At 41.2% G+C, this 27,105-nt stretch overlaps 1 protein-coding gene and 1 long non-coding RNA gene across 6 annotated transcripts; one reads left to right on the forward strand and one right to left on the reverse strand.

Annotated features, from left to right (window-relative positions):
* Positions 1-15,208, reverse strand: LOC149319148 (uncharacterized). The gene is made up of 5 exons (XM_089511173.1): positions 14,864-15,208; positions 13,411-13,504; positions 12,577-12,643; positions 11,356-11,527; positions 1-117 (listed from the first exon to the last, which is right to left on the reverse strand). The coding sequence occupies exons 1-5, from the start codon at positions 15,107-15,109 to the stop codon at positions 82-84; spliced, it is 615 nt and encodes a 204-aa protein (XP_089367299.1). The 5' UTR covers positions 15,110-15,208; the 3' UTR covers positions 1-81.
* LOC149319149 (uncharacterized) lies at positions 14,909-26,758 on the forward strand. 5 transcript variants are annotated; one of them, XR_016280139.1, is made up of 6 exons: positions 16,605-17,500; positions 18,154-18,300; positions 19,216-19,415; positions 20,240-20,296; positions 21,024-21,216; positions 23,599-26,758. It is a non-coding gene; the product is annotated as an uncharacterized LOC149319149 (long non-coding RNA). The 5 variants fall into 5 exon arrangements; XR_016280141.1 differs by lacking the exons at positions 16,605-17,500; positions 23,599-26,758 and adding an exon at positions 14,909-15,070 and having other exon boundaries at positions 21,024-23,121; XR_016280140.1 differs by lacking the exons at positions 16,605-17,500; positions 23,599-26,758 and adding an exon at positions 15,469-15,852 and having other exon boundaries at positions 21,024-23,121.
* The last annotated feature ends 347 nt before the right edge of the window (positions 26,759-27,105 follow it).

Below are 27,105 nucleotides of genomic sequence, written 5' to 3' on the forward strand. Positions count from 1 at the left end.
TACTGCTGCACAGTGTATTTACAGATTTAACTCTGCTTTTCTGGATGTAGCAGAGGAAGAGGAGTATAAGGAAGAATGGTCTCACTGCTGCTTATCATCTTCATTCATTTGGTTAGCCTGCAGGAAAAATAGAAATGGATAAGCATTAAACTATTATTATCTCGTTTTAGAGTCTACATTTAGATTCAGCTTTGGAGACTACATTATTCTTTACTAGCTTTGTTTCTGGGATATGCTTGGTACAGAACTGAAGAAAAAAATAGAAAAAATAGAAATCAGACCAAGATGAAATAGACAATATTTAATTGGCTCGGTTTTCTGCTATGGGCTAATTGAGATATGAATCCTGGTTGAAACCTGATCTACCAAGTCAGTTAACTTCTCCTTAGGTAGGTCTTTACAGCCTAGCTGGGAAGGGATGGAGTACAGTCGGCCCTTATTATACACAGATTTTTTACATACGAATTGAAGCATCCATGGTTTGTAAATGTTCAAAAAAGTATAAATTTCAAATATCAACTGTTGATTTTCCATTTTTAATAAGGGACACCATTTTGCTATGTCATTATATTTAATGGGACTTGAGCATCCACAGATTTTGTTATCCACAGGGATCTTGGAACCAAACCCCAGCGTATAACAAGGGTCCACTGTAATTTCTTAATGCTACAATGTAAAACTCTAAGTAGATTCCCAATCCTATTGATTTTCCTACTTTGTAACAATTTTAGCATCAAAATTCACTGATGTGGCAGCTTTGAAAACAAGCTGACAAAATTATTTTGAAATAAATCACACTATTTCAGCCTCAGGGAATACAAAGGCAACCCTCTTTGAACAAATCTTGCCAAGAAAACCCTGTAACTTAGGTTCTTCATAAATGCTCTTCTGGGAGCTTTTAAAATGAGAAATAGTATAGGTGGTACATGTGTAAAAAAAATTCAGAATCTACAGTAGGGAAATACTTTTATAAGGACAATCCCAAGTGTCACAGAAACTTTAAGCTAACTTTAAAATTCTTCAGGAAATGTACCATATATACTCAACTATAAGTCAACCTTATGTACAGTATAAGTCAAGGACATGTTTTGGAGCTGAAATGAAGGATTTCAATATGACCCAAGGATAAGTCGAGGGTAAACCTTAGGGGCAAGTAAGAAAGTTTGTAAAGGGTGAAGCAGGGCTGAGAAAATGCACATATATCAAATATGATGTAAAGACAAAGCAAAGCAAATTGAGACTACGCTATTAGCAATTGTAGCCTATAATTTAATGTGATAACTTTGCCTAATTTTAATCCCCTCAAAAGCTGACAAACATGCACAAATGTCTTATTCAGATCCTGTAAAGTCTGATTTGCCTCAGTGCTTCTTGGAGGGGAAGCACCAAAGAGCTGCCACTGTTAGTTTTTCTACCCAGGCATTCAAAAAGATCAGAAGTGGTACCGCGGCACAGAATAAAAGGAGTTGGTGCTTCTTTTAGGTGCTCATGGGAAGGACTAGGCTCTCATCTTTTGCCACTCTACTCAGAGGAGTAAGAATTACTTTTGGTAAGAGTTTAAAGTACAGTACTTACATTGACTCATGGATAAGTTGACCCAGGTTTTGGGAGTCAATTTTTACTACAATTTCTAGACTTTTACGTGAGTAAATACAGTGATCTATCTATATGTTAAGCAAAATGAGACAATAAACGGAACAAAACAAAAACAGCAAAGAAAAAAAGTGGGGGGAAAAGAGCAAAACCTACTGAAGAATGAGATAAGAAGCAATCCAACCTTGCTCAGCAGGATAAACAAAGTGTGGATTGAATAATTTGCACTTCAGAAATCATCACTATTGCATTTTTCAGTTTTCCACTTTAAACAAATAGTATACAAAGTGGGTGTCATCTTTAAACATAAACATATAATTAAAATCAATAATTAGTTAAGATCAAAACAATTTTACAGGTCATTTTTCTTTAAAGCAGTGAGAGTGGGAAATGACATATATACAACTTTGAAATGTGTGCTTTCCACAATCTGGGTCCAACACAAAACTTCCAAAGCAGAAACTATGAGACATGGCACTTAAGCAACTGGCATTTACAAAGATGAGTCATGTAAACAAAGCATTCAGCAGTGCTCTAGGTGCTGTTAAGTGATGATGAAGTTACTACTGGTTTGGAAGTAGAAAGAAAACCTTTCACCTAGGCAGGTTGGTTGTGATGGAAAAGCTTTGAAAAGCTGAGACAAATACCTCATAGGTAGGTGATGGTGACTTATATCAGTACAAATGTACATCAGGGAAAAAATAGTAAGGATTATGATAAGTGTAAATCATGTCTAGGGCTTGTGGAGAGCTATAATGAAGAATGAGGCTCCCAGTAAACAAGTAAACAGTGAACAGCAATGATCAAGATTGTTCATAAAGCCCTGGTTCAGTATATTCATAATCATAATACGCAGTCAATGGCAATCAATACAAAGAATTGTGAGGTGGCATGAGTGAAATTTGAAGTACACAGAGATTGTTACCTTTTTGAAAACACCATAAGAGTGATTACTGGAATGAGGTCAATAATTTCAAACCTGGAAGCAGTTTGATCCTTCTACTGTTGTCATTGTTGGGGTGTTATTTCATGGCATATTTGGGGATGTAATGGCAAACTTCTTCAAAACCGGGATGGGAGAGGGAGAATGCCATCACTCCGAGCTCACTGTGATGCTCTAGACTGCCGCAACACTACTGACTTCTTTAGTATTCAACATACCATCAATGTCTCTTTCTTCTTAGTTAAATCTGCAGCTGGCTCTGCACTTTTTAAATGCAGGCTTCAGTGTAATGATCTGTTTTGATCCCAGTCTAAGTCACATGGCTGTGTGACTCAAACACTGAGAAAGTTGACTGGTCTTGGCAGAGCCAAAGGAAATAGATCGAGTAGCTGATCTATTCTGCACTTGATGTACATCCCTAGATCTTGATGTAATAAAATCTGTAGTTTCCAATGCCCTTTCCCAAAAGAAGGTCACCAGCTAGGATGCTCTATATCTCCTTACCTGTCAGATGAAGGCCTCTGGATGGCTACAAAAATCTATTCAGATGACCTCCTACCAAACACAGAAGGCAAAAGGATGTGAACATCAGTGGGTAGTGTGTTCGTTCAAAACTAATGCTTGCAGAAAAAAGCATTGCCCAAAGTCATGGAGTGAGTTTCTGTGACTGAGTGGGGATTTGAACCCTGTTCTCCAGTGTCATAGTCCAGTGCTCAGACCACTATACCACCCTGACTTAAAGAGGAAAAGCAATGCTTTTTTCATGTCATTATAAACAGTGTTTCCTATATGCTCCTGCTGTAGTAATGAGAGGCAGGAATCCCCATGTCTCCTTGATCATTTGCTTTCCATGTGAGGGCAGAATGTCTGACGTCCATCAAAGCTCTAATTTAGATACAGAAACATCCTGAAATAAACCCTGACCAATTTCAGAATCCTTAAGTTGGACTGCAGGGAGAACTTGAAGAACTTCAAATGTTCAACAGTGTAAAAAAAATGCAGTCGCTTATTGAGACCAAAATTACATGTTTAAACATTAGTTTAAGTTCAATCCACCATCCCCATGAGGGTGAAGGGTCTAGAGAAGTGCCTCACGCAAAGATCTTTCTTTTTAAAAAAGGATCTTAGAATTACAAAATAAAAGTATAATAGGATAAACCATTTACATATAGAAACATGAGAGCAAAAAGAAAGTAATAGTAATAAGAAGAAATAAACAAACTTCAATTTTTTTCTTCACCTGCTATATCCTAATCCGAAGTATGACACCTCCAGTTCAAAAAGAACAAAAAAGACCACTTCTTTCTAAAATCTATCAATATTTTATTAGTACAGACTTAAAGTAAAAAATTACCATACTAAGCACTTCTTACAAAAGGTTGATACAAGGTTAACTTCCTAGTATACATCCATTAATAATAGTTAATAACAACTAATTCCACTTGAACAAAAATGTCTCCATTCTTCAAACTTCAAATAATAAACTTCTATCAATAACTATCTTCCCTTCCCTGAAATTTTATATTTAAACATTAAAACTAAGAATTAGGTAAATCATCCACTGTACAGAGCAGTTTTTTTCTATAATGTAACTACAATTCAACATTTAAACCCCTTCATTAAGGTATTTTTTCTCCTTTTAAATCAAACATATGCTTATTGATAATTTAATTAAGAATAATGCATAAATTAATCCAATATCAGTGCAATTTTACGATGATGATTAATTTCCCACCTCCCTGCAAGGCTTGAAGGTGGGGTACAGCATGTTAAAATACAAAACACAATTAAAAACACATAAATCCACAATACTATAAACCATTCAATATTATAAAATACTATAAAATCATTAAAATGCACTCATAAGAATTCATACACAAATTAAAAAGTCATGATTTAAAATTGACTGGATAGGTCTACCAGAAGAGATGTGTCTTTAATGATGTTTTAAATGCTATCAGCATTTTCAGCTGTTGTATATCTTTTGGAAGCTCATTCCACAGTCTGGAGAAGCAGACGAAAAAGTCCTCTGGGAAACTGTTGCCAGTCAGGTCCTGGCCTGTTGATGCAAACATTTCTTACAGGACTGGAGCGTATGGAGTGGATTGTACAGGAGAAGATGATCCTGTAGGTTACCTGGACCCAAATAAGGGTTTTAAAGGTAATAACCAGCACCTTGTGGTAGTTCCCCAGAGACTAATTGGCAGCTAGTGGAGCCATTTAAATCTATTAAAATCTATATTATACCTAATTTCAACATTAACCCCCCCATCTCAAGAACTGACAAAATACAAATTGGTGAAAACCACTCACAATTAACAATTATTATTATTAACCTTTATTTATAAAGCGCTGTAAATACATACATTTTCCACAAATGTCCCACCTGATTTCAACTTCCTCAGTGATCACTTGTCACTCTTGACTCTGCCCCCATGGCAGTGTGACATCGTGTGCTGCACATGGCACATGCTATCACAGTGCTTCTCTGGTGCTGTGTTTAGAAGATGCAGTGCATAAAGAAATGGCGCCAGTGGCTGCAGTGCCCTTTCCAGGGGGCAAAAAGGAGCCACTTTTTGTGCTTTGGAAAGGCCAGACTGGGGTAATGGCATGTGGTTGCTGCAGCCCCAACCTGGTGAAGACGGAGGTGCATGCAGGCCGCCCCTTCAGAGGCAGTCTGCACAGCCCCTTCCTCTTTATTTTACATTCACATTGTGTGTAGTTGTGTGCCTTCAAGTAATTTCTGGCTTATGGTGACCCTATCATGGGGTTTTATGTGGCTGAGAATGTGCCTTGTCCATGGTTACCCAGTGAGTTTTGATGGCCAGTCAGGGAATTGCACTCTGATCTCCCACACTTAAACCACTACAGCACACTGGCTCTCTCCAGCATCTCCCTCCAGAAACTTCTGGTTCTTCATTTGATATCAACACCCTTTATCTAGGAAGACAAACTGACAAGTGGAGCTTTCCTCCAGCTGGTTAAAAGCCAACATCATTTCTTTTCCTGCTGAGCCTCACAAATAGGAAAAGCTTCTATCCACTATTTTCCCTGGGACAATCCTCTCATTAAAAAATTTCAGGGCCCAGGCAAACAGATTCATAGAGTTGGAATGGGCCCTATAGGCCATCAAGTCCAGGAATTCCAGCTAGAGCACCTATGGCAAGTAGATTGTACATGGAAGGAGACCCTACCAGCTCTCTAGGTAATTGGTTCCACTGTAGAACCATTCTGTCAAAAAATTCCTTCTAATGTTCTATCAAAATCTACCCTCCTGTAATTTAAAACCATTATACCTTAGTCGTCCTCCTTAGATAAGATTAATATATGAAGGACTATTAAGTGGTGTGGGCTGCACTTGGCAAAAGATTTAGAAACTGTTCATGAACCAATTTTTAATTTGGAGAGGATGATCAATGACACTTCTACCCACTTCATAATAAACAACTTGATTTAATCAACCAACATTAGATTAATAATATGCTGTTAACTGCCATCAAGTCAACTTCACCTTATGGAAACCCCATGGACAAGAGTTCTCCAAGCCTCCACAACAGCCCCGCTCAGGTCTTGCAAACTCAGACACATAGCTTCCTTTATTGAATTTATCCACCTAGAATGTGGTCATTCTTTTTTCCTACTCATTCTATCTTACCAAGCTTTATTGTCTTTTCTAATAATTCATGTCTTCTCATGATATGGGCAAAGTACTAGTTTAATCCTCTCGATTTCTAGTGAGTTCAGGTTTAATTTTCTCTGGGACTCATTTACTTGTCTGTTTACAGAGCTTGGTATCTGTAGAACTCTTCTCTAGCAGCACATATCAAATGAGTTGGTCTTCTTTAATTCAGCTTTTGTCACTATCCAGATTTTACAACCAGAAAGGTTTGTAAAGGCATGGAACCCCAGATCCATCTGTCTACATAATTTCTTAGGGGCTGCTATACTAGCTAAGTTCACCCAATTCTCAAAAATAAGGGGGAAAGAAGTTACGATTGTTTCTTCAGTCAGAGCCAAAAGCCTACCTAATCATCTTCGCCTGCTGGTGAAAGAAGAAATTAGTCTCAATTCAGCATTCCATGGGAGGGAATCAAGTCTGGGAGTAGCAACAAAGATGACTCTGTCACATATTTTCACCAAACGTACTTGTGAAGATGGCAGGACAGAGAGAATGCCTTCCTCTGGACATCTCAGCATTTCTAACAGGTTTATATAGATAGGTAACTCTTTTGAGACAGTCTGGACTCAAACCATCTAGGGTTTCACCAATCATGATGGGTGTGAACTGTGCCTGAAAATGGACTTGTAGGTTTTTTTTCCCAGGATAATTTTATGTTCCTTCTGTCCAGAATTGGTTAACAGTTTGGCCACAGCAGTTGGGGCCCACTAAAGTTTTGGAGTATCTCCCAAAGGTAGCCCCAATACAGTACATTACTATTGCAAACAAGGCGTATTAAGTCACTTGTCATTATGGCCACATGAACTGTCTCCAGGAATGAGAGTAGCTAGTTTTAACTTTGTAAATGTTCTCCAGACCTGCTAAAAATGGGGCTTAGATGAGCAAAGCTCATTTCAGACGTAGTATGACTACATCCAGTATAGTAGGCTAGATCCCTATCCACTGATCTGTATTACAACTGAGCAGACACACCTCTTGTCTGTATCAACTTTGAATTTGTTTACCATCATCCACTCCACTGTTGTCATCATAGTTGTTCAGCATTGAAATGGCTTCTTTTGAATTAGAGATATATATCATTGCCAGGGTTCTCCAAAATGCTGGACATCTCCTATGGGTTTCAAGTGTATGTTGAGCATAAGTGGGAAAATTGAAACCTGAAACAACAGTGCCTCCAAATCCCACCTCAGAGAGATACTAACCAACAGGAACATATTCTCCCGTCTAGCTGTCAGCGTGTCATTTACCAAGGTGACGAAACAGTCTGTATAATGAATCTAGGAACGTATCCCCTTCAGGAGACTACCCCATGTTCCAGTACATTGTCAAAAACATGGGTATTAAAGAACGTCTAGTAATTATCCAAGTCAGTGGGGTGGATATAGCCCCCCTCACCCCGGCCCCATAAATGCTCCACTAAAGCCTCTTCTAGGTAGACCAGAACCGTACCTTTCTAGAACAAGGCATTTACCATTTCCCTTACCTTCTGCTAGTTCCCTTCAGCATGGAACATGTTTATGAGGAAGGACATTTCTAATAAACATGTGGTGGCTCTCATCTCTTGAAGAAACCTGCCTACATCTCCAGGCTGCACAAACTGAATCTTATTAACGCAAGACAAGCAGTAGCTGTAGCAATGATAGCAGTGATTCCCGAGCTGTGTGAAGTGGGGGATGACTATTATTAATTTTTCCCAATGTTCCAGGGATCAGTACTACATACATGTCCATGGGCTACAAGGGTCTCTTTGTTTCCAAGATGGCTGATGGCCTGTGGACTGGAATTGGTTCCTGGATTACCAATTTAAATAGTATTAAACTCGGTGGCATCCGAGTCAGAGCAGAGCTGAGCAATTTTGTCTCTAGCGTTCTGTAATTTTTCAAAAACACATTAGGGATAGCTAGTGTCAAAAGCACAGTTGAATACCCCAATCCAGAAATCCATAACCTGAATTGTTTTTGCCACCAGCCGCCCGCTTTTGCTACTGAGGCACTGGCTGTGTTACTCCTGCTTGTTCATCTCTCATCTCCTCGGTTTCATTCCAGCCTCACACCTCATACACAAGCGGTGGAGAAACAAGGCTGGATAGACGAACTAGCAGGATTGCTACAGCTGTCATCTGGAAGGCGGAAAAGGGTGGCTGGCAGCAAAAAATCCTGCAAGGCAGGAGAACGAGGATCTGTGAAATGGTGGCAATCCAGAAATCCATAACCTGAATTAGCATACAGTGCAAACCCACACTTCCCACCATTTTGCAGAGCCTTGTGTCTCTCTCCAGCCTAACAGGTATTCCAAAATCCAACAAACAAACAAATCTCAATTTCAAAACACTTTCGAGTCTAAGCAGTTTGGGTAAGTGACTCATCCTGTACACAAGTTCCTGGAAGCAGGATCCTGATGCGATGTAAATTACCTACTACTAAAAATGCAAGTCAAATATTTATTCCAGTTTCTACATTGTATAATCTCCTTCCTCAGTAATCTAATTAGGACCATAAATTGAAAATTGTCCTTTGCCTGTCATAAAAATATGTAAAACTACAATATTCTAATTTAGCAGCAACAGGGCATATGAAAAGCCCTCCCATATTCACTAATAAAAGTGAATTTATTTGTAAGAACTTCTTTGTATTCCAGGCTGCCCTTTGATTGATTTATATTAAGGTATGGAATCAGAGAAGTGTTTACCCAGCTTTCTTCTAAACAGGGCAGGGCCATGTTGTGTTCAAACACTCATTATGCACAGCAATTTTTCTTCTCAGATCCATACTGGAACTATTTTTAAGTCCCAGAAGTGACATGTGGAGTTATGCAGGAACATTAGGTCACATATGGGCCCCAAAATGTGTGACACACAGAATGTACATGCCTAGTGTGATTTGGTAAAATTCTTTTGATTGGTTTGGGAAGTATGAACCATGGAGGCATACAAACAAGATTTATTTCTGTGCAGGTAACATTTTTTTAAAAAGAAAAATGTATTGAAAAGGCGAATGATGTTTCAGTAATTTAGTGCAATCCAGAAAGCTAGTGAGTATACATGTTACATGCATGAGTCTGGGCTACACCACCAACATCTTAAGTTTTAAAATTTCAGTGGGCACTGTTGGTAAATACTTATTTTATTAAAAGATCTTGGCATAGTATCATGTGAAAGGAATGTCAATCCATTTCCCTCACTATTTTGTAGTGATGTAATCAAGTCTTTTAGTGGCTATTACCTCACTACACTCTTATAGTACTGCTATTCTATTTTACTGCTTTGGCTGCCTCCTGTTGCATTCTGGGGTTTGTAGTTGTAGTTCAGTAAGGCCTAAGAGCTCTCTGGCTGAGAATTCTGAGGTGCTCAACTGCAAATCCCAGTATGCAAAAGGGGGCAGTCAGAGCAGTAAAAGTAGAATAGTAGTGCTGTAAGAGTGCAGTGCAGTAGTCTGAAATCAAGTCTCTACCTTCTCAAGCCTTAAGACTGACTTAAGTCAGAGTCAATTGACTTAAGTCTTTACCACTGCTATTTTCTTGTCATAATTAAACTACTGTACAGCAAAATAGCAATTAGGTTACTGTGCGGTCAGTTCTGACTCACTTTAAAGCCTTTCTTAACAGCAAACCAATAAAATGGTTACCTGTTATAGCCAACTCTAGCCCAATGAATTATAAAGAATATCAGTTATGATTTTAAATTAATCAATCGTTTGGCGATTACTGTAGTTTGGCTTTTATGCTGGGAACTATATGCGAGTATTTACAAGTATGCCAGTGTTACATTTAGCACAACTGAGAAAATTCACAAGAGCAACCATGCCGCTGCTGATGGAATACGTTCAGTTAACAAATGCACCATAAGGATATTCAAATATACTTTATGCACTGCTATTGGAAGCTTTCATTTGTGTGCCACTGCAAACCGTATTCCATGTTAAGGAAGTACCATAAAAGTGGATCTAGAACCCTAACGGGATTGTAGGCACATGCCAAGTACCTTCTCCAAAATGCTTGGTACCAGATGTGGTTTGGGATTTCATAATACCTGCTTTTGCAAAAACATACATGAGCTATCTTGGGGATGCAACCAAAGTAGAAAGACAAAATTAATTTATGTTCCATATGCACCTTTTACATATAGCCTAGATGCAGTTTTGTACAATATTTTAAATGTATGCATGAAATAAAATTTGTGTACACTTAACTATTAGAAAGCAAACAAGTTTTGGATTTTGGAGTTCTTTAGATTTCAGAATTCTGGTTAGAAATCAACCTGTAGTTCAATACACTTGTGCCTAAATACCCCAAAGGCATTAGATCCTATCCGATCTTGGAAGCTAAGCAAGTCCAGCCCTGCTTAGTACATGGATGGGAGACCACCAGTGATTATAGCAAAGCTCCAAAGACCAAATGCTACCTTGTTTCTAGAACTTGTAATGAAGGATTATGTGCCATCAGTTTGACTTTTAATTTATGGGAAGTCTATGAATGATATCTCAAGAGGGTCTCGAGTCTTGTAAACTCAGGGCCACAGCCTCAGATAGTGTCTCCTTTGGAGGTTTATAGCCAGAGGCTGGTTGGCCATCTGTCAAGGGTGCTTTGATTGGGAGTTCCTGCATGGCAGGAGATTGGACCAGATGGCCCTTGAGATCTTTTCCAACTCTATGATTCCTTGATTTAATCCATTTGTAATCTGGTCTTTCTCTTTTCAAATGAGCTATTTCAAGGTATGTCCAAAGTAGAATAACCCCAGCTTGGCCATTTTGGCTTCAAATGTTCAGGCTTAATCTGGTCCCAAAGCCATTTGTCCTCCAGCTGTGTATTTCAAATGTACTGAACGTATAATCCAAATTCCATTTTGGAAACAGGACTGAACTACAAATTAAGTGTAATCCTGCACTGTATTAAGCCGAAAAACCTACAACACTAAGCACAACAGAAAATGCATGGATCAATTTATGTTACATATCCCAAACATACAAAACAGTTCGGTCACCAAGTCATGTTCGCTGGTTTGGGGTGATCTGGGAATAAGTCCCACTGAATTAAACAGCACTTCACAGCAAACAGAAGATTTGCTACTGCTGTACTTAACAGAAATGGACAACTTTGGACAGTGTTGTATTATAGATGTAGAACCGGGTATTAAACAGCTTACATGCATGAGAATTTTGAAGAGGCACTTGAGACACTCCACAGACCTCAGATACGTAAATTTAGAAAGCTGCCAGAGTCCCCAAAAACTGAAGGATACTGTATTCTTCTTATCCTTGGTATAGAAGACTGACAAGGATGTGCCACTGCTCCCTTGTAGTGTGTTTGGAAGTATTCTGAGAATAATCGGAGATAATGTATCAGTTTAACATCAAGAAGGAACGAAAGACACCTCATATCAGTTCACAATGCTTGTTTATTTAAAGCTCCAGGTCAAACAACATGCAAAAGCTACTCATCTGGCAAGAAGAGGTGCATAAAACAGCCACTGGAAGTCACAGACACTATACAAAGCGCCAAATGTGCCCTACGGTATTCAATGCACAGTCTGCATAAGGGTACTCCAACTGCAGTTCTATGATGTTCCTGAACCATCAGCTGAAATGGCAACTTTCCATGTTCTTCCAGGTTCTAGACCCACCAACCTCAACAGGCCGGGACAAGTGCAATACCAGACACACATACAGCATTGCAACCGATCCCAACCTGTGCAGAAAGGGGTACAACTTATCACCTTTTCATCGAATTTCACCGCCACAGTCAGTTTTGCATGGATTTGCACAGCAGAGTACTATACAGCTGGATGCAAACCTGCAAAACTAACCAGAGAACAGTGCTCAACTGACATATGGAAAAGAACACATGGAAAAAGCAGGAGAACACCGACGTTCCACAGCTAGCAGTACTTTAAGTGCTCTTAATGCAGTAGATTATAAATCACTACCTGCACTATAAGCACTTTAGTGCTACAGGAGCTGTCTTGCCAAGCCTTCTGGAGAAAGACAGGTTAGCTTAAAAGCAAAAAAACACAAAACATTTAAAATCTCCATATGTAGACAATAACAGGCCACAATCAGTTTTGCATAGATTTGCACAACTACATTCTTCTTGTAGTGCAACTATGCAAAACTAACAGAGGACTGCAAAACATTACTAGGCTTTACGTTCAGCGTAAATGACTGTGTGAAAATACAACTTCTTATGCCAGAAGGAGCACTTAGGGCAGTAGATGCTAATCTACTTCACTATCTGCACTAGATGCACCTTAGAACAAAAAGCAGTCATCATGCAGTGGCTCTGGCAGAGTCACCTCCCAAACCTTTTCGAGGCGGTTGCCAACATAATGCTACAAGTGCCTTCACTGCAGTAGGTTCTACACATCTACCTGCACTGTAAGCACTTTGACATTACTCTGACTTGAACAGGCTCCGCTCCTCTTATCATCTTTTCACCTGGTAAAAGAAAACAAGTTCTCATTAATTTACACTGTCAGGGATGTTGCAAATATGTATGTAGTCATGGTTGCAATTTACACAAACAAAAATGACACTTATTTCTACCTGTTTCCAATTTACTGCTCCCTGGGTCACTGACTGACCTAGCAAAAGGAAGTCACCAAGAGTACTGAAATCCTCTCTTGAAGGAAATAGAAACTGTCCTTCTTGTGTGAAAGACGTTTGTTCATTTGGAGAAATATCAAATATGTTGTGAATTAAGCACACTGAAATGCCCACCAAAGCCATAAAAAGTCAACAGGATAGGCATCAAAGGGTTTCTTTAGGGAACAGTGCGACTTTTAACCTTTCCAGTGAAATTATGCTCATGTTTTCCCTCCAAGTACTGCAGTGAACTACTATATTGTTTACTGAGAGCAGCTACTTGTAAGGTGCTTATAGTCTTCAAACAATCTTACAGGAAAGAAGGCTCTTTATAGTCTGCCCAGTGCTGATGATTTTGAAGTTTATAAAGTATATAGCAAAGTGTTTTAATAAAACATGTGTGCTCAGTCAGAAGGAAATAGCTGCTCAGGCCATTATTACCCAACACAAAGCCCTTGCCATTTAGACTACTACCTTTTCCCCTTGCATCAGAGCCTTCCTTCTTATTGTTTCCATTAAGACAGAGTTTATCTCAGAGTCACCCAGGAGCTTCCTCCTCCCTTCTGGAGCAGACAGGGCCAGGCTATTGTTCGCCAACCTCCCAAGAAAGACAAACTTACCCCTGGGACACAGAAGCAGCCTTGCTCTTGGGGAGGAAACCCTCAGGACAGAGCCATGCGCCTTCTCTCCCGCCGCTCCCTCGCCCGTTTTGTCCTGTCGAGAGATAACAACAAACAGAGCCTTTAAACTTCGAGGGGGAAAGGCAAAGCAAGCCTGGCACACTCGCAAGGGCCGCCCTCAAGACCATGGTTCTCGGGAGCCTTCGGCCAACAGGTAGCCCCTTCTTCTTCTTCTTCTCCAGGAAGGAGCCAAGGCGCCGGGGAGACAATGGCGCCCCCGACCCGGGGCCCGCTGCTTCCCTCCGGCCGGGGCTGGTGCAGCACGTGCTGCTGAGCCCGGGAGAAGAGCCGACCGCCCGCCCGTGGGCGCCAGGGGGCGCTGTGGCGGCCGAGGGAAGGAGGGAGGGAGGGAGGTCAGCGCTGGGCTAGTGGAGCAGCGCCGTCCCCTGCGCTCTCAGCCAGGCCCTTCTCTCCGCTCCCTTTCCCGCCTGGCTCAGCCAGCCCCGGCCGGGAGGAACGCCACCGGGTCCGGACTCCCTCCCTCCCTCCCTGCCTGCACTTTGTTCCCCGCGGCGGGGCCCGCCTCCCTGCCTCCTTCCCACATGGCGGCCGAGGCCTAGCTGCGAACAATCGGCCTCAGCACGCGCAGCCGCCGCCATGTCCCGGCCCCGCCCCCTCGGCAACATGGCGCCGCAGCCGCCGCCGGAGACTCCGCAGCCACACAAGACTCCTTCCTCCTCCTCCGCAACCGTGGCGGGAAAGGGCTCCGGAGGGAGGGAAAAGGAGATAGGGCTGCTGCCGATGCCGCCGCCAAACCAGGCCGGGCCCCTCTGAGCCACCACCACCACCACGCCGCCGCCGCCGCCCCTCCCAGAACAAAAGCCCACGCGGAGCGGCCCCAGGGAGGGCCTTTAAAGTCCCGCTCGGCGAAGACTCAAACTTTCCCCCGCGTCCGGCTGAACAACGCACGCCTCGCTCCTCCCCCCTCGCCCTCGCGGCGCCCCATGTGCCACCGCCGCCGCCGCTGCTTTTGTTCTGCGGAGTTGCTTCCTCTCCTCCGCTGCGCCTTCCCGCCATTACTTACCTTAGTCTCCCTCCGACAGCGGCGCCAGCAGGAGGAGGAGGAGGAGGCGGCGGCGGTTAAGAGCGGCGGTGGCCGCGCGGCCTTTTCAAATCTCCCTCATTCCGGCCCCGCCCGCCCCCCTGCGCGCGAGCTTTGCTCCGTCGCGCGGGAGGAGGAGGCGCCGCCGCCGCCGCCGTTGTTACGCAGAGTGCGCGCGCGCCCGCCCGCCCGCTCTTCCCTCAGCAGCAGCAGCAGCTCCGCAGCCGCCAAACCCACCTCTCCCTCTCTCTCGTCACAGCCAACCTCAGCGAGGCACGCAGCAGCAAAACACCCAGCAACAACAGGGCTACGGCTGTTGCTGCCGCCTCACTGAGCTCCCGACACACTCACCAACAACGACCAACCGCCGGCCCCTCCCTCCCTCCCTTCGGAAGTGGCGGGAAGGAGCGCCCTGGATGATGATGATGATGGCGGCGGCGGCATCATGCGAGCGAGGGAGAGCGGGGGGCGGGGTGAGAGGAAGGGAAGAGGCAGGCGGGCCATGTGGGCAAAAACAAAAAAAAGAACGGAGTGAAGGGCGGCGGCTCCCGCCTCAACGTAAATATCCACAAGCCTCCGCTCCGCCCTCATTAGCATAGAAAACAAAGTGCTTCCGAGCGCCAAGGCGCCCAATCAGCGCCCGGCCACGCCCCCTCCTCCTCCTCCGCCCCGCCCCTTACTACGGACGCTCTCTACTCCTCCTCCTCCTCCTCGCTACTACGCTCCTCCCGCCCCCGCATCCCGCCGAAGCTGAGGGGATCCGGGCGGATAGTGCCCCCCTCCCCACAAAAGCATCATCCCTCCGCCCCCCCACTTCGGTGTAAACAAGTGGCCCGCTTTTAGTCGGAGGGTTTTAACCCGCTCCAAAGCACGGCGTGTTTCTTTTCCCTCATGGGCGCTCAACGGTCGCCGCGGCCGTTAGAAGCGCGAGGAAAAGGGGGGAGGGGAAGGGACGTTTCCCGCCGAGAATGAGTGCCGTTTGGGCCTCTTCGGTGTGGGGGGAGGGGAGGAGGGAACCAGAGATTCCAGTCAGGGAAGCGGTGCCACTCTCGCCCGGCTGGGACTACTCCGAGGGGGCCCCCGAGTGGTCCCAGTGATTGGCTCCTCTGCGAAGAGCCTTCGCACCGTTTCTCTGAGGAAGAGCAGCGTCTCTTTTTTACAACTTTATTCCCGTTGAAGCGGCTCTCGTCCCCCCGTACTACTCTTGGCAAAACTTTCTGAGGGGGCGGGAAGCGCTATTAAACCCTCCGCCGGCCCTCGAGACCAGTGTTAATAAACTAATGCAAGCACTCTGAGGGGAAAATTTAAAAAACCCGAGCGAAAGTTGAGTTCCGAGGGAGGTCGGTTGAGAACTCGAGTCACACACCCCTCTCCTTCGGGTTCCAATCAAGACGAGGAACAGTATATATGATGTGTGTGAGAGAGAGGGGAAAAAGAGGAGCTCATGGTGGCTCCCTTTCTCCCTCCCCATACTTCCCCCACAGAGTAGACACAGTCCCTCTTCCTGTTGTGTTTGCTCACTCCCCCGAGAGGGGCTCATTCATTCTCTCGGCGGGGTTGTTTTTGTTCGCTTGGAGGAGGAGGAGGAGGAGGAGGAGGCCGGCCTCAGCGTGCGCGCGCGCGCGCCCTCCTCCACGCCTCCTCTTCCTCCATGTGAGTCTCTCTCTTGTGTCTTGCGTGCGCGCGCCCCCTTTTGGCCCGCGCATCATCCAGTGCCGGCGCGCGCCAGCCTCGCCTGAGGGAAACGGTCGGTGCGCGCGCTCGCGCTCGCCGTTCGTTCTTCCTCCCCCCCCCCACAGACACAGTTCACGCGCAGCTCCCTCGTCCCGCTTTGAACAAAGTGCTCTCGTTTCTCTCTCATACACACTCCTCGCGTATCTCGGTTCCCCTTCATGACTTTTTTGTAAAGATTAGCCATGGCAGTGGCGGCGAGGAAAGACACACAAACACACGACGAGGCTGCATCCACAGTGGATAGTTAACCCGGTTTGGCAGCGCTTTAACTCTTTTGCGGCTCAAAGGCTGTGGAATTCTGGGAGTTGGAGTTTGTTGTGGGGGGCCCCCACAACAAACTGCAACGCCCAGAATTCCACAGCCTTGACCCGCAAAAGAGTTAAAGCGCTGCCAAACCGAGTTAACTATCCAGTGTGGATGCAGGAGGGGGACCCTTAAGGTTATTACAAGCCCTACCTTTAAAAACAGTAGAGGAAAAGTTTGAAGAGAATGAGGAGAAAAAAATTAGACGCCGCTGATGCCAAGTAATCCGAATGAGATTACTGTGGTATTTATGCAATGCTTCTTTCGAACTCATCATAGTCACTTGAACCTCAAGGATGTTTACGGTTATTTATTTACACTCCACTGTATTTATTCAGGAAAGTTACGTTTTATTAATGCCACAACATTAATGGCTGACGTGCTAAACAATGTTAAAAAGCTGCCTGGTGTTTTTCTATCCATGTTCACCACATCCCATATCTGCAGTGTGTTAACATGACTATACAATAATAAATTCCTAAGTTATTCACCATCTTAAATTGTACATTTGACTTTTACAGTTATTTGTATATGTATACACACACACATATACACACATATGTCCTTAATGCATAATTTTAGGCCTTCCTTATTTTAATGTGTTGTGAGCCACTTTGGTTGTCTCGTTGCAGAAAAGTGGGATAAAAATTAAAAGTTTCATTTTTATTATGTTTTATTAAGACCTGTTGAGCTTGTTTACTTCCAGGGGAACGTGCTTAAGCTCACACTACATGTTAACACGACAAAAGCACCTTTTTGTTGTTATCCGTTTACCTATATAGAGAAAAAAGTTGTGAAATGGTTTTTAAACTGCTTTTCTTGGTGCTTTAAAGGTAACAGTTACACTTCCAGATTAGATTTGATCCAGATTTGAGAGGAAGACAGTGTGAGATACAGGATATGAGGATTTGTGCCACATCCCTTTGGAACTATAAATAGCATATTTAGCAAGTAAATACAGAATATATATATATATAGTTTTAAAGGGGAAAAATTGACACCAGTTTAGTTGTTCTGAAATCATAGAAATCACTCTTTATAAAACACTTAGAACACGCAGCTTACTGAATACAAGAATATTTGCATGCTTTCCATTATAAGGAAAGTCCTGTGAACACAGACTGGGGGGTTGCTTTTCACAATACAAAATTAAAGCACTCTTGTTCTACTTTAATTGCTATGGCAAGATCCTATGGAATCCTGGGATCTATAGTTTAGGGAGAGGTATTTAGTATTCTCAGCTGGAGAGCTGTAGTGCCTCATCTTTTTTACACACCAGAAGATCGTATAGGATTGTACCAAGTCAGTTAAAATGGACTACAGCACTATAACTGTGTAATGTGCAGGGGTCCCATAGGACAAACTGGAACTCCTCTGAAGCTGTTAATTGTGCTGAAACCTTCTTTCTTATAATTTTGCTTATTCATAACCAGGGAAACATTAGCTTCCTTCCAAGGCTGGAAAGTCTAACCCCAGAAAGGGACAAAATGAGGTTTGTTGGAGGGGTGTGATAGCATAGGGAGGAAGAATATGGATCTGCTTCAGTGTACATTTCATGATTTAACTACATGGGATTTTTTTGTTGTTGTTTTCCCCAACCAAAGCCTGTGGAGGAGAAACAGAGCCAGAAAAAGGTCCCATTATTATTTCTGCAAAGACAGAGAAAAACTTGAGATGGATCAGAGCCTCTGGGATTGCAGTGGCCCATCAGCCTTAGGATTCTTCCCTGAGTTTATTTCATACATAGGCAGGTAGGTAAGACAGGGCTGACAAGGGGTGGAGAAATCTGTCCTTTTTTTCTTCTTTGAATCTTTTAACCCTCAAGTTCCTTCAGCCCCGAATATGAAGATGATTGCAAATGATTGGTAGATTCTTCAAAGAGATCAACCAAAATAAAATTCTTTCTCATTTGCATTGTGCACATTCAATAGGTACAAGCTATTCCTGGGATGGAGAGGACTGTGTTCTCCCTGCATGCCATATAAGTGTTAAGGATGAGGAAATCTTCACTAAAAACGAAAACAAAAAACAGTGGTGACTAATTCAGTTCTACAAGCATGGTTAAATAGAAATTCAAAGCTGGAGTTTGATTCAGACATTTAACAACTAAGCTGAAATCTGTGTATGGATGGAGAAATTGGTCAGTAATTGGCTTGAGCTTCTCTCACATTGATTTAAGGGAACTTTGTCACAAATTAGATTGCAGTTCTACAGGATTGTGGTAGATTGTCTGTAGGCTTGTCTTGTAAGTAAGATATCATAAAAATATCTGAAATAGGAACCAAATTCTACTAAAGTCAGTGGATCTTAGGTCTGGGTAAACATGTATAACTAGACAGTGATGAAAACATAGCTATTTTAGCCATGTAGTGAAGTACAATAACATCCAAAATCCACAAAACAGTGATACCTTTATGGGATCAACCAAAATACACAAAATATGTGTTGCAAACTTTCGAAGCTCCACTAGTTTCTTCATCAAGCAAAGATGTTAAAAACCATACAGGAGAAAAATATATATATATGATGATGTTAGTCACAAGCCTGCATTTTGTTAAGAGGTGGCAACTTGGATTTCAATAAATCCTTTTGTCTTGCTAATGGAAATTACCTAAACTTATCCATGCACTAATGGAACTAATAGAACTTTGTTTTATTTACTGTAGTACCCACATGGCCAGAAGGAGAAGAAGGCTGTCTGCATGAATTTTCCACCAGTACTACCTGAATTGAGAACAGCCACACCTTGGCAAAATGCAAAATGTGACTAACGTCATTTCCCCCTCTTCTTTAACATCTTGGCTTGCTGAAGAAGCTTCGAAAGCTTGCAACATGTCTTTTGTGCAGTTTGGTCAATCCAACAAAGGTATCTTTTTTTTTTTTGTGGATTGTGGATGTTACTGTACAAGACAGTCATGAATTTTTAGCTTATGTATAAAACAGTAAGTGATGATGGGGAACTGGGCCATTTTCATTTTAAGTCTTCTCTACCTAAAACTGGCAACTACATTTTTAATAGAGCTCACATTTTCATTTGAGAAAGAACTGTTTAACTACTGTTCTTCCAGTATGAACACAAACCAGGGCTTTGCCTTACTTGGTGTTCATTATTACTTCTCTGTGTCCTGCCTTACAGATACAGTTATAGACTGTGCCACATCAGATTGAAGACAGACAGTTGTATGGATGAAACTGTCATTTTCATAATAATAATATTAATCATAATAAAAATGCCACACCACAGAAATCTAACTTGCAAAGGTGTAAGCTGGAACACTCTTCCCTCTGACATCATGTATGGTCTGCACAGGGCTTTCACACTGATTCTCGTTGGCTTTTTGTATGGAAGAGCACTTAGCCCTGCGAAACCACAGTTGAAATATGCAGTGGTACATTCCAAACACAGTTTTACTACTTCATCTGTTTGTAAGAATTAGCCCTAAAATTAATGATAGTTTGGACTTGTCACTGTATAAGTGAGGTGGTATTCTAACATGAACATGCTTTTTCCAAAAGAAGTTTATCCAAACTAACTGAAACACAGGAATTAATGGTGAGCGATGTTAGCTCCTAATTCAAACACATTTGTTTCATACCTTTCAAGTATGCATTATTTAGATGCCAACCATTTAAATCCTTTCTTCTTCTTCTTCTTCTTCTTCTTCTTCTTCTTCTTCTTCTTTTACATAGGCAATATCCACAAAGAGAATTTTAGAATACAGTAAATGGAGACTAAGTGGACCTTGGGTAAGTCAACTCTCTCAGCTTCAAAGGATAGCAATGGAAAATTCTCTCTGAAGAAACTTGCCAAGAAACCCTATGGTAGGGTTGCCTTACAATCACCATAGGTCAGAAACAACTTGTAGGCATACAACAACTACAACAAAACAAATATTTTTAATGTGTTTCAATGCCCTTATTATACTGCCTACCTCCAAAGAGTTTAAAATGATATATACCGGATCTGTGTCTGAGGAAGTAGACTTATGTCTATGAAGGCTCATCTGCCAAAATCAAAGAGCCTTAGTGGCACAGTGGTTTAATGCCATTACTGCAGCCACTCATTCACAGTCACAAGGTTGTGAATTCAGTACCAGCCAGGGGATCCAGGGTAGACTCAGCCTTCCAAGGATGTTAAAATGAATACCCAGCTTGATGGGACCAATTAGCTTCCATGTTGTAAACTGCTTAGAGACTGCTTAGTTCGTTATGAAGTGGTCTAGAAATGTAGCTGCAATTGCTATTTCTTTCAATTAGTCTTAAAGGTGCTACAAGATTTCTTTACATACTAATTTTACAAACTAACAATGCTATATCTCTGGATATACATGATTATTTTGTGTAATTATCTCACAATTTATGGGTAAAATCCATCTCATGAGTGAAATCCCATCTGTGGAATGGAACTTTTCCTATGGGAAGGGATTCCAGCCCCAAACACACACACAATTGACAAATGATGATTCATTTACAGGAGGACACCACTGGATGAAACTCTCTAAGCTATAGGCTGCGATCATGGAGACCATGACGATTGAAAACCGGGATACGTGTGGCCAAACAACATCAGAGTGTGGTCCCCTGATGGCAAAACTTATTAATGTTGGAGAATGCATAAGCTAGAAGAGGCTGCAGCGGTTAGTGTTTGCCTGAGCCCACAAGGAAAGGCAAGACTCCATCTCCTCCTATACTCACCTTCTTGCAAAGTTAACTGCAAAATAATTTTGCATTTTGAAAGTTTGCTGCAGTGGAAGTAGGCCGGTGACCAAGGGGGAAAGTGGGAGGAGGAGAGAGAAACTGGAATATTCTAAAAGCGGCTTAAAAAGTGGTACAACAAAAGAGATTGTCCCTGCCATATCAAGATAGTTGAAGGACTTGTCTGTAACTTCCAATGTCCTTTGTGGCTCAATATGTGCAGGACTGAAACATGTCTTAGATTGGGTCTTATTCACAGTGCTCACAGTGCACAAAGGCAAAAGTACACAGATGTAAAGTAGTTTTGTGTGCTCCAAACACTTATTTTTCTTTCAACCCTGGAATTACATTAAGAAAGATTCCCTGAACCATTTTGGTGTTTTCAGAATTTCTTATGGAAAACCATGGCAACCATTCCAGCAACTATAAACATAACATTTGTGTAACTGTAGATGCTCCCTTTGTAAGAATGCTCACAATTAGACAAACATTTTGCAGTACTTTTTGTTAGTCAAATGGGGGGGGGGGGGAATACAGCTGCATAAATAAATTGCCATTGCTACACCTACTTATCTGTCAACGCAAATGTTATTTGAGGTTGCATGCAGAATTTATCTCTCTCCATTTTCTTGAAGGGAAAAATTGTCTTAAGAGGTATCTGATTTCTACTTCTGGATTTTGGTAACAGCCCAGTGACAGGAAGGCTGAAGCAATGCCCCCCCCCCCCCAAAAAAAAAAATCTGAGATTCAACTTTAAGTCAGGGAACATCTGGGAAATTGTATGTCCCCTCCATCATCACCACTCACCTGAAACAACTTTAATAAGAGTGTGGAAACCAGAAATGAAGTTGTAAACCCTGAAAGATCTTTCCATCTCTCTGCCTTTATGTTGAGTCCTTTAAGAAAGTTCCTGCCTGCCTTCCTCACACTTTTCTCTCTGTGACCTTATTCTAGTTATCTCTTGTTCTCCTCCACTTTTTCCCCTCCTAAACCTGCTTTTAAAAGAGAGGACAAAACTTTGGTGTTTTCTTCCTCCAGTTCTATGTCACAAATTCTGCATCCTTTAGGCTAAAGCCACAGAAGGAAATCCTTCTTGTTTTTTTCTTTTTAGAAAAATGTGCACGGGCAAATTAGATGAACGGCTTTTGAGGATGTAATTCAACAACTTTCCCACTAGGTCTCATTTGAATAAAAATGAAAACCAAAATCAGTCATTCTTAGGCTGCATCAACACTGTGGAATTAATGTAGTTTGACACCACTTTATTTGCCACGGCTCAATGCTATGGAGTTCTGGGATTTGTAGCTTTATGAGATATTTAGCCTTCTCTGTCAGAGAGCTCTGGAGCCACAACAACCTGCAAATTCTAGGATTCCATAGGACAGAACCATGATTGTGAAAGTAGTGTCAAACTGCACAGATTTTGCAGTGTGGCAGCTGCCTTAAGAATGGATCCATTGAAATGAATGGGAATTAAGCTCATCATGTTTCTTGCACTAACCACTGGAGTGAGGATCCTGAGAAGCAAAGATTCAAGAAACACTCCTCCAAGAGTAGAATTGCCATTGCATGTGTTCTGGGTGCCAAGCTGTTATAAAGGCAATAAATAAAATATTTAAAAAATAAAATTAGTCTGCATTAGTCAGAAAACTTATATTTTTGTAATTTTTTTTAATGTACATACTTTTAAAACCTGCAGATGTTAAGCACCCTGAAAAAGGTATTCTATTCCATATCTGAGAGAAAGGAAGATGTCTCTCACAAAATGTAATCCATCTATGTATAATCTAAAAATATTGAGAAAATTGCTGTTTTGCTAGAGTATTTTTTCTCATATCCAAATGTATAGATTTAATTCATCAATTAAACAGTCAATACTCAAGGGAAAAGAAAAAAGTTATTAAATCATCAAATTAAATAAATTTCACTGATTTGTTAGTGTTTTCTTTCCCTTTTCTTTTTATTTTCCTGTGCTGCCTTTGGAGACTTGACATATTTTTCCTTGTCAAACATCTGCTTTTGAAAATGAAGTCAGAGTGAAACTGAGATACTAAACTCTGCCTTTACAAAATATAAGGGGAAATACTGTAGGTTTCTAATGAAGAGAGATCCTGAAACATGAACAGTCTGTAAAGAGTATGAATATGTGGAAACATAATTACTTCCTGCTTGTTTGAGATTCCCGCCCCTTAAGTTTCCTACCATGGGCAAGAAAACAAAATTCCATGTAAAGGAAACTAGAAAAAGTATTAGAAGTGTTATTATCCAGTGCATGTAAATGTTAGTTTTATGACACGTATGAAGACATTTTAGATTTATAATCTGAATTTTCTTGTATTTTGTTATCAAAAAAGGAACATTCTGGAACATTTGCAGAGGAACAAGATTATCTCCCCAGCACACAGATACACAGTGGGCAAGATTCAACCAGCTTTAAGTCCTTTATTTGTTTATTCCCCGTAACAGGTATCTCTCCCTTTTTTGAACCCTACCTTTGAAATCAGCAGGATTGTGAAGCTGGCATTCAAAACCTGGTTTCTGAGTTGAGCACTCAGACCACAATACGACACTCACTCTATGCACATATCAAATAAAGTTCTGCTCTTTTACTGAGAAAAGGTATAGAATTGAGAGACAGGTGAAAATTTTGTTTGGCTCATTTCAATTAAAAAAAAAACTTTTCAAAATTAACCAATTTCATCATAAATATGGTGGAGAGACTGTAAGAAAATCAGAATATAGAAGAAAATTAAGCAGAAAGGCCTGCCATCCAGGCAGAGGGTTTTGGGCGCTTAGCTCTGAAAATCTTGGCTTTTCATCTCTTATTCAAATATTCAAATGCATTTGTTTTGCTGGATTATAATCACTAGCATTGCTTCCCTCCACCCAGACTCCTCATGTTTAATAGAAATATATGTGATTATTCTCTCCATATAATACTGGAAATGTCCTAATGAATTTGGCCAGTGCAGACTGATAATTTTATGTTCAGTTAATTTTTGATAAGAACTTTCCAAAATTTCTAGATTTCTTCATAAATTAGATGAGCGGAACTTGAAAAAAAATTAAATCTGGGAGAAAGTGAAATCATCAGACTTGGCCATCTCCAACAGAATTGTGTTGTTCAACACATTAAGCAAGTGGACAATATCAGCAGATATATAGCACATGAATTATCCTGTTTTTCCCTTGATGGGATAGACGTATGTTTAACTGTTAATGATGGATCTTAATGCATTCCTCCTGGCTGGGTGTATGCAGCCCATATACAGCCCGTATGCAACCTGTGCTTGTCCCAATGGATTTCAAGGAGGGTTTTTTCCCATCCCTGAAAAGCCACAGGATATGCCTGGGATATATGCAGGCTGCATATGGGCTGCAGGCACCTGGCCATGGGAAAATTTGATAAGATCCATCATTGACAATTAAACACACATCTGTCCCATCAGGATAAGTCATGTGAGGCATGTGGTGTGTGGCGTGCTATATAGAAACGCCATTTCACCAGAGTGCCACAAAGTTACCTGCCATCTGGTTGAGCAGGCGGTGTGAAGCTGGCTTGGGGGCAACATTGGGGCATATCTCATCTAAACGCCATGCCCCCACGCCGCCAGATTGTGCTGGTCCGTTTTGCCTCTTAATCAGAAGAGGTTTACTTAAATCTGGGTAATTGGCTGTAAGTCAGACAAAAGTGCACATGCAAAGGATAGTGTGTCAAATTCAGTAGTGACCCTTGTTTTTCACTAGGGAATTTTTCTATATAAATTTCAATGGGTCTTTTCTGAGTATGCCCACGTCTGGGTACAAACCATGAATTCTGTAGCAACCTTTTATACATGGTGGAATTTTTGTGGTTAGGAGAGAGCAGTGGAACAGTTCTGCCAATGCCTCCTGCACAAGTTTTAGAACCAGGGCAGCCTTGTTGGCTCAGCAGCCCCCAGTCTCACTAATGAAATTAATGAAACAAAACATTTCAATATTCTATTGCAAAGGGCCATTTTGATACAATATTTAAAGCTGTCTCCCACACTGCATTTCCTAAATCGTCAATTTTAAGAGGAAAAAAATATGGTGGGTAGAAAATACATACATTCAGTTTTTAAAATGGCATCCTCCCACTTTCTATGTGTTATCAACAGCACTAGCAAAGTTTGAATTACAGGCTTTAAAACATTCTTTTGTGTTAGATATGAGTATTCTTTTCAAATGCTGAATTACACATTTAAATCTCACCATGTAAATGGGTGCCACCATAGAACTGTTATTGTGGAGAGAGTCTAAAAAGTAAATTTGTTCAATCCCACTTCTCAGATTACCCCTCCTGACTTTACACTTTGTAGTCAGGTACAAATACATAAGTAAAATTTTAATGTTCTGTGTTTTGGTTTTGAATGGGACATACAGGGAGAATTCGTTCTTCCTTTTAAAATAGATGTGAACACGGATCAGGAAAGAGTCATGAAATTATTTCCACATGAAGACCTTATTCAAATTTTATATACCAACTATGCATTTTGTATGTCAAGGCACAAAAGTTAAGCGTACAAGGCAGCCCTAAAGAAACATGCAAGCATGATTATAATGAGCTTAAATACTTGCACTTGTTTCTGTTAAATAAGAAACAACTCAGGTGTGTGTGTGGGCAGGACTTGAGAGTTAAATCAAATGTGGCTATCATGTTTTAAAGCTAAGCTAAAATACTAAGCAGATTTATTGATTTGGAAATTTCTTTTATGACATCCACATGATAATCAAAGCTTAGTAATGATACCTATCAACATTATTTCCTCCTTCAAAAACATGTTAATAAACATTTAGAGTACAATCTTATTTCTTATTCAATAAACTTCTGTTGATCATCTGGAAGAGGATACAGGGTTACATCTTCAAATACAGCTTTTAAAGTTGTATATGGTAACTTAATGTTAAGTTGTGGAAAGAAAAATCAAAAGACCGATTGAAGATTCCAGTGGAGCTCAATGCCATATTCCCACAACCAAATGCCCACAAATCATTTGTACCTGGTGCCATTCATGAATTATAATACATATAACTTCAGTCACCTTCAGCTAAAGTATTTGATATTTCATCTTTCTCTTTAAAAAAAATGAAGAAGAAATCAAAATTCTCTCTCCCGTGCACCAAGGCTTTTTATTCCATTCCAGTGATGCATTGCAGGAAATGGAAGCAAGGTGCTGGACGGGGTTGAATCTCATATATGGACAGGAGAACAATACTATCTTTTGTCTCAGAAGAGGTGATGGATGATGGAGTGATTTCTATGTGATATAGGCAACAGTGACAAATGAGAATGCATTAGCTACTAAATGCCACCTGCTTATTCATTCATGTTTCCCTATGAATATTGCAATCAGAGTGATGGAAAAATAATACAAAAATAAGTCATTGTCTATGCCCAAGTAAACTTAATTGCAAAATCATTCTAAGTGGCCAGTTTTTAAGCTTTAGTGTAATTTAAGGTTTGAGAATTTTTACTAAAAGTGCTTTATTGAATAACTTCATTTCTTTATGCCAAAATGTAATGTCTCCATTATCAGTACATGCAAGGCTGCATTTAATCATACTCCAAAGTATGTGTAATCTTATTAAAAAATGCAGAAGAATAATGAAAAGCTAGTAAAAAGTGGTTTGCATTCTTTTTTAAAAAAATGTGTCTGGTATTTTCAAATCGCACAATCATATTTTTTTTGACAAGTATTAAGTCTGACTGTATTTGACATAATCTACTTCCAGGTAAATTTTCACAGCAATGCAACCTGAGAAATAAACCTTACCGAAAGCAGTGGTAATGAATTTATGTGTAAACATGAATCGGATTGTATTTAAGTAATCAACAAAGC

Source organism: Sceloporus occidentalis, unplaced genomic scaffold, assembly GCF_023333645.1.
Source record: "Sceloporus occidentalis isolate IW3139 unplaced genomic scaffold, rSceOcc1.0.p SCAF_2, whole genome shotgun sequence".
Lineage (NCBI taxonomy): Eukaryota > Metazoa > Chordata > Lepidosauria > Squamata > Phrynosomatidae > Sceloporus > Sceloporus occidentalis.

What these genes read in the sequence shown, in the direction of transcription:
- LOC149319148 (XM_089511173.1), bottom strand. Translation starts at nt 15,109, where the DNA reads ATGCTAATGAGGGCGGAGCGGAGGCTTGTGGATATTTACGTTGAGGCG. An exon ending in CCGGCGGTTGGTCGTTGTTG is followed by an intron (nt 13,505 to 14,863) that starts GTGAGTGTGTCG and finishes ATCTCTCGACAG; the next exon opens with GACAAAACGGGCGAGGGAGC. An exon ending in TCAAAGTGCTTACAGTGCAG is followed by an intron (nt 11,528 to 12,576) that starts GTAGATGTGTAG and finishes GATTATTCTCAG; the next exon opens with AATACTTCCAAACACACTAC.